This window comes from Cotesia glomerata, linkage group LG8 (genome assembly GCF_020080835.1).
Source record: "Cotesia glomerata isolate CgM1 linkage group LG8, MPM_Cglom_v2.3, whole genome shotgun sequence".
Lineage (NCBI taxonomy): Eukaryota > Metazoa > Arthropoda > Insecta > Hymenoptera > Braconidae > Cotesia > Cotesia glomerata.
The window spans coordinates 15,951,440-15,964,579 of record NC_058165.1 but is presented as its reverse complement, the minus strand read 5'-3'; the positions used below and the strand labels follow the sequence as shown (position 1 = coordinate 15,964,579).

At 33.3% G+C, this 13,140-nt stretch overlaps 1 protein-coding gene across 1 annotated transcript; it reads left to right on the top strand.

Moving 5' to 3' along the window:
- Positions 1-263: 263 nt before the first annotated feature.
- Positions 264-8,455, top strand: LOC123270172. Its single transcript, XM_044736113.1, has 2 exons — positions 264-1,793; positions 8,186-8,455. The coding sequence occupies exons 1-2, from the start codon at positions 264-266 to the stop codon at positions 8,453-8,455; spliced, it is 1,800 nt and encodes a 599-aa protein (XP_044592048.1).
- The last annotated feature ends 4,685 nt before the right edge of the window (positions 8,456-13,140 follow it).

Genomic DNA, 13,140 nt, shown 5'->3' with positions numbered 1-13,140 from the left:
TCTTTGCTGTTGCCTGGCCAAAATGCAATACATCGTCATGACATTACAGCACGTGTGTTTAGACAAAAGCTGAAGTCATTAATAAATTTTATTACTAAATCACATGTATTTGGTCCCACACGTTGCTAGCTGTATTACCTCATGCCCACATTTTAGTTTGGTTAATCGACGAAATCCGTCCTGAAGAAATAGATAATATAATTTCTGCAGAAATTCCCGATCCGTCTACTGATCAATTGCTGTTTGATATTGTTACAGCAAACATGATTCATGGCCCATACGGTACTTTTAATCGTTCATCGCCTTGCATGTCAGATGGAAAATGTACAAAAAATTTCCCTAAAGATTTCACTAACGATACAATCACAAATGTCGACGGATATCCAATATATCGTCGAAGGAATCCAGATAATGGCGGACAATCATTTATTAAAAACATCAGCAACATAGACATTGATATTGACAATTGTTGGGTCGTGCCATATTCGCCCCTACTGAGCAAAACATACAATGCTCATATTAATGTTGAGTTCTGCAGTTCTATGAAGAGCATCAAATACATTTGTAGGTATGTCCATAAAGGCAGTGACATGGCGGTGTTTAGAGTGGAAAATACCAATGTGAATGCTCCTCCAGTAAATAAAAACGATGAAATAACGCTCTACCAAATAGGTCGGTACATCAGCTCCAATGAAGCTGTTTGGCGTATCTTTGGTTTTCCAATTCATGAACGGGATCCAGCAGTTGTTCAGTTAGCCGCTCATCTTGAAAATGGTCAGCGTGTATATTCCACGAACGAGACAGCGATTGATCGTGCTATAAATCCACCAAAAACTACACTCACTGAATTTTTTGAATTGTGTAATCGTGTGGATGATTTTGGTGCCTTTGCACGTACTTTACTCTATTCACAAGTACCACGCTATTTCACATTGGCTCAAACAAAACAATGGATACCCCGCAAGCAAGGCTCACCAGTTGATGCATGCCCCAATTTATTCAAATCAAACGCCTTGGGGCGAGTATTTACAGTGAATCCAAGACAGACTGAGTGCTTTTATCTTCGACTATTGTTGGTTAATGTTACTGGCCCATTGTCATTTCAAGATATACGTAAAGTGAATGGGCAACAGTATACAACGTATAAAGATGCATGCCTTGCACTCGGCTTGCTAGAAGATGACAATCAGTGGGAATGTATGCTTGCTGAAGCAGCATTGAACTGTACAGCAATACAAATTCATCTACTATTCGCTGTAGTGTTGACTACATGTTTTCCAGCCCGAGCAGAGATATTGTGGGATAATCACAAAGATTCAATGACTGATGATATATTGCATCAACATCGTACACGGTGTAAAGATCTAGCGATAACATTCAGCGACGATATGTACAATGAAGCATTGATTGCTATTGAGGATCTTTGCATTATCATTGCCAACTTACCACTCAGTCATTTCGGTATGAATTCGCCAAATCGAGGTGCAACTGATTTAATGAACACTGAAATGAATCGTGAAATGCAGTACAACACTGTAGAAACGGCGGCGATTGTTACTCGCAATGTCCCACTAATGAATGAGGAACAAAGAACCATTTACGACCGCATTATGCTCGCAGTTTCAGCAGGACAAGGTGTGTTCTTCTTTTTAGATGCACCAGGTGGAACTGGCAAGACATTTCTTATTTCGCTAATTCTCGCCAAAATACGATCCAATAATGGCATCGCATTGGCCGTTGCATCATCGGGCATTGCGACAACTTTATTGGATGGAGGCAGAACAGCTCATTCAGTATTTAAGCTACCACTAAATATTCAAAATAACCCTGACGCAGTGTGCAACATAAAAAAACAATCGTCCATAGCCACAGTGCTGAAACAGTGTAAAATTATCATCTGGGATGAATGTACCATGGCACACAAACATTCGCTTGAGGCGTTGAACAGGACATTGAAAGATATTAAAAACAACGACAAACTATTTGGTGGCACTCTGTTAGTCCTTTCAGGTGACTTCAGACAAACACTTCCCGTCATTCCACGTTCAAAATACGCTGATGAAATCAACGCCTGCTTAAAATCATCGACATTGTGGCGTAATGTTGAAATAGTACAGCTGAAAGTAAATATGCGCGTTCAAATGCTTCAAGATCCATCCGCTGAAACATTCTCAAAACAACTCTTAGATATCGGCGATGGAAAAGTCACTATAGCTGAAACTGGATACATAAAATTAGCGAATGATTTCTGCACAATCATTGATTCGCAAGATGCTCTCATTGAACAAATATTTCCCGATGTACACACGAATTACATAAATCTCGAGTGGCTTGCAGAAAGAGCAATGTTAGCTGCAAAAAATGTGGACGTTGACATTTTAAATCTGAAGATACAACAGTTATTGCCAGGGGACTTGGTATCATATAAATCTATTGATACAGTTTGCCATGACACTGAAGCTGTAACTTTTTCAACAGAGTTTTGAACTCACTAGATTTGCCAGGCATGCCACCACATAACTTACAATTGAAGGTTGGATCTCCAATTATTTTGCTTCGTAATTTGAACCCGCCACGGCTATGCAACGGTACGCGATTAGTCATTAAAAAATTAATGAAAAACGTTATCGAAGGCACCATTTTCAATGGCAAGTTTCGAGGTGAAAAAATATTGATACCACGAATACCTATTATACCCACAGATGTGCCAATTCAATTTAAGCGTATTCAATTTCCGATAAGATTGGCATTTGCAATGACTATTAATAAATCCCAAGGCCAAACAATGTTTGTTTGTGGCTTAGATTTGAGCACACCATGTTTTTCACACGGACAATTATACGTTGCATGCTCTCGAGTGGGTAAACCATCAAGTTTGTTTGTATTAGCTAAAGACGGGCTAACAAAAAATATTGTTCACGCTGCAGCATTAAGAGATTAATATTATGTAATTAATTAATTATATAAATAATTATTACTTTTAATAAATTAAAACAATTAATGTTTGGTGTTTTGTTATTTTTAAACAACATTCCCTCATCGTTCACAGCACTCCAGGCCTTTTTCACTCATATCCCACATCCTTATACACTTCTAATAAGTTAGTAATTTTTTTTCGACGCTAGAAATTCTCTAGAAATTATTCACATGGCAAAACAACGTTTGCCGGGTCAGCTAGTTTTACCATAAAATTTTCAACTGGTACGAATCAATGATGCGCACTGTATATTCTAGTAAATAAGCTTTACTATAAAGAAATTACTCATAAACTTACAACCAATATAATCTTTGAGATTGATTTAATTTTTTGTAAGCAATCAAGAAAATTTAATTTTCTTTACTTTAGTTTAGATTACTTATAAGACAGGATTATTAAAATGCAACTAAGTTTGAATAGAAAACTAATTATCAACAAAAAATTTCATTTACTATAGTAAATAAACTATAGTTTAATTTTTTTTGAACATTGTTGGGAGTATCGACAATCAGTCTGATAATCTTTAGTGCATTTTTATTATTCTTCAGTGTTTTAAATAAACAATCCGATATATTCAATTGGCATTTGTTATCACTAGTCCAAACTGAATTACCGACAACAGACTGTATTACATGCTCTTAAATAAATTTTCTTGGATCAAGATACGTATTTCTTAAAGCAAGATAATTAATTTAGTTGGAATAAGTGAAATTTCTTGTGTCAAAAAAAAATTTTTTTTTCGCTCAAGAAAATTAGGAAGAAAAATATTTTCTTGGCTCAAGTGAACCTTTTTTTCTGTGTAATCGAGCCAGAATTTCAATTTAAAATTTTAATTAGATCGTTTCTAATTAGATCACACATTTAGAAAGTTTAAAATTGAAATTTTTGACAATATTGAAAATTTGAAAAAATCATAAAAAACTTTTTTTGTAGGTAATTTAATTTTCTATAAAAGTCGTCAGTTTTTCCATATCTCTCACCTTTTATCAAGAATTTGAACTCAAACTGATATCTTCAATTTATCAATGAAATTTAAAAAAAAATAATTTTTTTTTCTAAATTATAAGTGCGTATGGTTCTTTAGTGAATTATTTACGCTTTCTAACGAGTTCATTAATAATTTTTTTATATCAATTCATTGAACAGTTTGATCGTTGAAAAAAAATCAATATTTATTTAAAGAAATAAAAAAAAAATTTAACTGAGTAATTAGATTAAACTATAACTATTGAAGCGATTATTTTAATTCAACTCATTAAACATGCTTGCAATTTTGCACTTGTCGGCTAAGTTCAAAGTTTAAAGATCTAAGAAATGTTGTATTATACTTATAATATAAGTGTACCAGCTAATTGCACAAAGCTCGCTACAAGAGCGTGAAATACCACTGTTTAATTTTAAAATCCACTTGCACTCCCTCATATACACGGCTAGAATGTGAGCATAAATATATGTATGAACAGACATTCTGGCAAAACGAGGTAGTTTTAGGTGGAGAGTTTAGTTACACGAGATGTTCTCGGCTCGTCTTACTTTTTCGGCTAATAAAGACTACGTGTTTGCATATTAATTTAATTATGTATTTTTCACATTATAGATGTTTCGTTAGGATTGTTTGCTGAGAAAATTTACGCTAGTATGTAATGTGGCACTTGTTTATTTTAGAGCGTTTATAGCCAAGATATTATTTTTAAGCAATTAATTCAGTTTACAAATTTTATTAATTTTTATAAAAAGAATTCTTTTAGATATCTAATATTAAAATTTAAATATTGAAGACTGTTCACGGAAAGAAAAGAATTGATCTTATTCCTATGTAAAATGGTAATCATTACTATGTTACATAGTAACGGAAATTTTGGTGAGAATTCTGTGTAAATTTGCTGATAAAAATCTTAGAAATTGTGATAAAAATATGAACAATCACTCATTTGATACAAAATTAAATTCTGAAAATAATGTTTTTTTGATAAAAATTTCAATTTGTTATTAACAAAAAACATAAAAAAAATAAAATATTTCAGTTTTTCGTAAATAACAATAACTATAGGTGATATCGAAAATCGGAAAAAAGATCCTTAAAGAGAAGAAAATTTCAGAAAAAAAAGTCTCGACTCCCGGAACTCTCGCTTTAAAAACAATGATTTGTATTTAATGTTGAAAATAGGGTTCCGCGCAACTGCTGTCATATTGCACGCCTCACAGCGCGAAGCGCGTGAGGTTGTGCTTTATACTCGACTCGTCAAGGTGAAGCAATTTTTTTTTGTTTAAATGCCTTTATCACAACCATATTATATTTATGCAATAATATAAATAGATGTACACCGAAAAAACACTTAAATTAAACCATCTTTTACTTTCTAAAATCATTTCATGTGTTCTATTTTGGAAAAAAAAAAAGTTTTGAAAAAAATTTTACGTGGACGTCCTGATGTCACCCCATTTTGGATGTACTAACGATTACTCCCGAACAAATTGATATTTCAAGACCGGAACTTTTTTATTAGTTTAAGAATTCGATGAACTGGGTCCGTATTTCATATCAGTGACCTAGTTTACGTATTTTTTATTAAAATTCACTACGATACGACCGTACAAAGCCAAACGAACTTTTCTTATTTGTCACGTGAAAACTATGGCGCCACTTGATCAAGCTAGTGTGACGTCTGCTAAAATTCAAAATTTTTTGTTTATTTTTAAATATATGTAACTTCTTATTTTTAGTATACAATTTGTCATACCCTTGAAGTCTGTAGAAGAGAAATCTGGCCTATCTTTCCCACGATTTGATGACGCTCACACGAGTTACCCGGATCTCTTTGTATCTATCAGAATTTGACGACTTTGTTTTTCTAACTTTCAAATTTGTAATATGGTGAAGTCACCATCACGTTTTCCGCTTAAAGTCGTATAAATAAGACCTATAAGGCAATAGTTAAAACTACGCATAGATTCAACCGGGTTTCGAAAAATCTAGAAACGCGATGACGCTTGTTTTCGACAAAATACCCTTGAGATCCCTTTCATTTTTCTGATTTAATTTCCCGATGAACCCCATACAATCACCGATGTTGCTAACCCTATATAAATCGCCCGAAAATCATTTTCAGGCAGTTCGATTTAGACCAGGATACCACTGGTTAGCTCCGCGTCAATCGGCTCCGGGCATCAAATTCTTCGGAAGCACAAAGTACTCCGTGATACACGAGACAGTGCCTTGCTCGTGGTTAGGCTGCACTTAGTAGCACTAACGTGGTAGATTCATCGGCTATTCGATATATGCCATAATTATATTCCGTTTGTCTTTATTTTTATTATTTTCCGCCGTTGAGCGTCGATTGTTGATTATTCCGCCGTTGAGCGTTGATTTTTCCGCGAGAATCGCGAAGTATATTGTTTTCCGCCGAAGAGCGTCGAGTAGTGTTAGGTTTTTGCGCTTAAAGTCGCGAAGGTTAATTCATTATTTGAAATTATTCAATTTCTCCGTGATACACGAGATCCGGTAATTCGGTAGCGAAAATACCTGAGCGTCGATTGAGTGTTAAGTTTTCCGCGTAAAGTCGCGAAGATTAAAATAATATCATTATTAGTAAATATTTAATTTCTCCGTGATACACGAGATACGGTATTTCGATAGTGAAACTACCCATAGAAGGTGAAAGGGCCCATTAAATTTGAGCCTCTCTACAGACTTCCAGGGTAAGCCCAAAACATTATCTACTTTTAAGACATTATTATTTTTCTAACATTTGTGTTCTTTTTATCTCTATCTTTATTAACCGTTTTTGTAAACCCAAATTTGTAACACTTTTACTTGTTATTCTCAATAAATTCAAACAAATAAACAAGTTGATTCCTTCATTTTTACTTTTAAAATAAAATAAGATCTCCATTACAAAGTAAAGTTACAACTAAACAATAGAATAGGTTACTCGTGACCGAAGTCAGCAGGATCCATCATCCTTACTCTCTCTAAGTTAACACTTAGAGATAACGTTCGAGCTTGTGTACCGCTCCACACTCCAACGCAATTTTTAATTTAGCTCCCGAACGGACAAAGTGATAACGTTCGGATATTTGAGATTTCTATTTCATATTCCTTGCGCCCATCACTCACTCCGTTCGTGACACTAGATTTTTTTAGACTGCGTACGTATATGACAAGAAAAAAGAGCACCGATATTTAAAAAAAAAAATAAAAAATACTCTGTAAGAAATTACTTAATTATAATTTTTTTTTTTAATCAATTACACAATTAATTTTTTTCTTAAAAAATTTATGAGCGTTATGAGGCGTGCACTTTTGGATTTTCCAAACTTTTTTAGAATCGGTGAGACCGTGTGACAAAAGTCGCGCGGAGCCCTATTTTTTCAGAAATTTCCTCTTCTTTAAGGATCTTCTTTCCAATTTTCAATATCACCTATAGTGAAGAAATTGAGTTATTGAGTTATTTACGAAAAACTGAGATTTTTTATTTTGTTTATGTTATTTGTTAATAACAAATTGAAATTTTTATCAAAAAAATAAAAAAACAACATTATTTTCACAATTTAATTTCGTATCGAACGAGTGATTGTTCATATTTTTATCATAATTTCTAGATTTTTATCAGCATATTTACACAAGATTCTCACAAAAATTTCCGTTATTAAGTAATATAGTAATGGTTACTATTCTTACATTGGAATAAGATCTCTTCTTTTCTCTCCGCGTTGGGATTATGGAATAAATGTGGAGTAGCTAACAAAATGAGAAGAGTTTATATATGTACAACGCTCGTCTGTTCCTTATACTTTATTGAACTAGATTAACTATACATTACCAAATAAGTATGACTGATAGGTATGAATATCTCCCACCGCCGAGCTCATATATGCTCAACAGATACGAAAAAATCCTACAAAAAAGTCCTCTCCGATTTCTCCGCATCTCTCACCCTTTATCCAAAATGAGTAATTAAAGTGTCTCACTAACGATTATTCTAAAAAACCTTAATCCAAAGAACTTATCATCAATTTCAAACTAAAATAAAACTCACAGTACTGCAACGGAGTTAAACGAGCGAGTAATCCAGTGAGAAAATATGTTATGCAAAATAAGTAAAATAAGCCGGTCATCCTCATCAGTAACCAGAATTTGCCAAGTTCTCTAAATACCGAGTTGTTTCTAGACATAACGTGACATGCCGGATTTAATTTCTGGAGTAGGAAAGGAGAGTGACATCACCTGGTATGGTGATCCCCGTACTAATACTGCACGGAGGGAATACCAATTATGCAGATGAGTCTAGTCCGTTTGTATCATATGGTTGTCTAACTGACAGACACAGTTCCTCAGTATTAATCAGAGACAACTCGAACGCTACTGCTATCACTGCCTCTAGTCTCTACTCTGTCTCTATGCACGAGACCAGTACTCCAGTACCAAGCAACAAGATACAGACACTCAGGACAGAAACGCGAGTACCTAGTAATTAGAATTTCTGATTATTTCAGATATTATTTTCGAGTTTACTAGTAATTAAAGTTACACTGTCTGAGCAAGCCCTGATTTATAAAGTTTAATTAACAGTACTTTAAATTAAAACTTACTAATAACCTTTTATTTGCATGTTTACCTCTACTGCGCGAGCTTGCAGCGTCAATTTAACTTGTTTGTTTATTCAATGTGAAGTAGTCCTAGCCTTAATCTTAGTCATTGCACGGTTGTCACATTATTTTTGTTTTATAATTATAAATTATTTATTGTTATAAGGCTGGCAATGGCCTGGTCGGCTCGGTGCTCGCTTTTCGAAAGAGTGGGACCCGGGTTCGATCCCAGCACGCACCAATATTTTTCAGTGATTATAATTAAAAATATGTGCGTTATGTTACGTTGCCAGCCTCTGGAAGTGGCAGAGATAGCCGGGCGGCACACGTCTGACTCGGGCGATCACACATTTTAAGCAACAACTTGAATGGGTGACTACTTTAGTCAGCGTTGGCTAGCGCGAGGGATCTCTGCACACTAGGAGAGGGGCCTAATGCTCCAGTGGTCAATAAAGAAGAGTTTCTTATCAATCACTGTAGACTTAGCCCAGCTCCGACTGTACTATCATGGGTTTTCTCTGTGGTTTCCCCATGATTCTGTTCCAACAGCCTGAGAAGGTGAGATTCAGGGTGAATACGGTACAGAAAGCATAAGTCGGTCCACAGCCGCAAAAATTAAAAGTAGAAATGAAGTGTCAGGTGGGACTTGCTGAGGTCCAATATGAGAAATAGAAAAAGCGTAGAGCTAGGAGAAAAAGAGGAATCAGCCTTGTAAATCCGAGAGGTATACAAGTAAAGCATAATAATAAAATATAAAATTATTTATTGTGATAAACTTATTAATTTTTTTGAGCCTTTTAATTTGGTAAAATTAGATCAACTTTCATCGGTAAAAATTTCTTACATGGAGATTTGAATGATGACAATCTGAAACAAAAAAATTAAGAAAACAGTTGACCCCACAGGCCATCCCTGCAACTTCCCGCTCATTCCATACTTAAGCGCTCAAAATCGCACTTATTACGTTTTTGAGCTCCTCGAGCTCAAAAATATAATTGTCGTGTCATTTTGAGCTCTCCGAGCTCAAAAGTCTAATAGAAGTTTAATAAAACACTATTTTCTGAATTTTCAAACCACAATAACTTTTAAATGAATGAACCATCTTTCACGCGGTTGGCGGCGTTCGACGCAGTTTTTGAAGCCTCATAAAAAACCTTCAAGTTTCAATTAATCGAACTAGGAATTTCGATGTAATTCCAAAAAAAAACACTTTTTTCGGTTTTTTTTAACAACGATAACTCATGAACGAATCAACCGACTTAGACCAGGCTGGTAGCGATCGACGTGGTTTTTTAATGTTAAGAGCTTATTAGTTTTTGGAATCGATCAGTAAAGCTGTTTAAAAGTTAATCTAAGAAAACCACATTTGAAAAAAATTTTTTTTTTAGTTTTTTTTTAAATTTCTCAAAATCTACCGGTTAGAATCGGTCCAAATTAAATTCAAAATCTAAGTTTTGTCAAACCCCTTCGAATAGCACCAACCGCGATGAAAGCGGCCCAGCCGTTCAAGAATTATGAGAAGTTTACATACGGCCACACGCACACACACACACACACACACACACACACACACACACACACACACACACACACACACACACACACACACACACACACACACACACACACACACATATATACATATATATACATACAGACATATGGACATCATCGTGGAAACATTCAGGGAAGCTTCCTAGAACTTCATAACGTCAACATCCGTTGAAAACTCGATTTTCGAAAAACGGGGTAAAACCAATAACTTCCCAACTTTTGAAAATTTTCAATTTTCTTAACAGGAAGTTAAAAAATTAATGTTTGATAACTCAAATCTTATTTTTATTTTTAAATTAATATACAGTGAAAACTTTACATAGTGAAACGCTATTTAACGAAAAACTCGATATAAACGTAATAGGAAATACCAAAGTTTGTTTAGTTTACATTATTATTCTTATATTTAAACACTCTATATAGTGTCACAGACACTCTTTGTAACGAAATAATCCTTTTAAATTTAAATGCAGTAATCGACTCAAAATCATAAATATTTCTAGCAAATATTATAGACTGAGTATTATAATTGCCAAAACAAATGTTTATTACTATACACAAATACAGTCGACTCTGTATCTAAAGGTTCTCTGTCTAAAGGCTCCCGCTGTCTTTTCTCCGTATAACAAAAAGTCTTTATAACGTAAAAAAGTATCCGGTCCTTTGAGTTTCGCTGTACAGAGTTTCCACTGTATTTGGAAAAAATTTTTATATAAATTTAAATTTTATTTATAATTTATAATAAAAAAAATATTCATTGCGCAGTAAAATATATAATTTTTATTGGAATTTATTATTAAATAAAATGATTAATTATTCAAAAATTTATGAATAGGAAAAAAGTTTATCAATTTTTGAGGAAAAATTAAAAAAAAAATTTTTTCTTGCTAAATTAAAAATGAAATAAAAATTATTATTTAAAAAAAAATACCACAACTGAATATAATTATAATATGTTTATAATTATTTTTCGATTAGAAAGCATATTGCCGGGTCATATAATTAATGGCTGGTGATTAGCGATAGGGATGATTGATAGGCGGGTGAGAGAAAATAACAAATAGCGTTGGAATGAATGATAACGATACGAGTAATGATGAGAAATGAATAAAGAGATTCAACTATATCTGAAACCGATAACATTTATCGGTTTTCATCCAGTTGTACATCACTAGCCTAGAGTCTAGAGCAGAACCAGTCAGTCAGCTTCCCTATGGATACATATATAATACTATTTCTGATGCAGATCCATACACAGACCCTCAAACTAGATACTGCAATCCTCCTACTGATGATGGTTTCTCTATCGATGAGGATTATTGGAAAAAGAAATATCGATCTCACTAATGCTGTCCTATATAAATGAAAACCGTGTAAATTTATCACTAAATAAACTCACTAATTAATTCAGAATAATTGAAATAAGAAAATTTTTTCATTCTAAAAGTAAAACATGTCCGTGTTCATAAAATTTAAAATAATCAATGAGAAATTAGAAATTCTTAAATCTCTAAACTAAAGACTGAAGATACGAAAAAATTATAAGATATCTTTTTTGTAGGAAATTAGGAAATTAAATTCTTTACCAAAAAGGTCCTTAACAATTTTTTTCTTTCTCTCACTTTTCAGCCAGAATTTGATTCTGAATTTTATCGTGTTTTAAATCAATATTGTCAACTTTTTTTTCTATAGGACACCTTAATCATTGTTTTTACTTTAATAATTTAATAAATTAACTTTAATAGCAATAAATTAATTAATTATTATGTCAACTTAAAACCAACAGGTCGAATGTATGTATTATTGACAGCGCAAAAATTCAAAGAGCCGATTATTGACATAGCATTGATTCTATTATTGACAGATCTTTTACTACACTTAAATTCATATTAACAATAATCATTTTTACTAACTAATGCAAAACTATCAATAATTTTTATTATTTTAAAATTCGTTTAAGACCTAGCTTTTCTATATTTTTTACCAGGTTTTTTTTTAGCAATTTTTTCTAGTCTCAAATACTTTGATTCTTATAAAATCGCATGACAGTATGTAAACATTAATACGTTGATATGTATGTTAAGGGGGTTTAAGTTACCTTACATTATGGCCTATGTCGTTACTTGACGCAAGTTAATTTTTGTGTCCCCATCATTGACATCCGCTATTTTAAAATTAATTTGAACTCGATAGAGTATAAATAAATGATTATATGTTTATTTAGACTATAAATAATCTAAAATAGTTTTTAATAATGCAATTACATAAAAAAAAAAAAAAAAAACATTGAGAAATCTGGATTTGAAAATAAGGTCTTTTTTAACAATATTGTTAAGAAATTATAAACGTATAAGCAGTTTGGGCTACTTGAAAAAATGAAATTTTTTTGCGGTAAATAGTTTAAGCCTTCCCGGGAAAAACGGATTGGATCTGGCCATATATAAACAGATCTGGTCAGATCTGCTTTAGCGGATCTGGCGAGATCTTTAATTGTCTCTATCTGACGAGATCTGGCCAGATATAATCAGATCTGACCAGATTGTTAAATTGCCCGGGTAAAAAAGATTATATATACTCATACATAATTGAAAAACTACTGCAGAGCTTGCAATAAGAGCCTCGAAACGGTCGACCACATACTGGCCTACTGTCCAGAGTTCGACGACCTGAGACAGCGATACTTCGAAGACATCATCAGGAACTACCCAAGGAACCTACGTACGCTCATGATACTGAATATCTACTCCAAAAATGATATGGAAAATGTGGCAAGATTTCTCACGGCAGTCACTAAAAGATGCTCCCTATCAAATCCTATCTAAACCCTCCTCCTATACACCGACCAACTGGCTCTCCTTAAACACCCACATAAATATTTATTTTTATTTCTGTTTGCCGATCAATGTATTAATTTAACTACTGCTTATAATTCTTAAAAATTAAAAACTGTATATTATAATATAATTGTTAATTACTGAACATGCGTTCCAAAAATTGTTATACGAGAGATCATGTATATA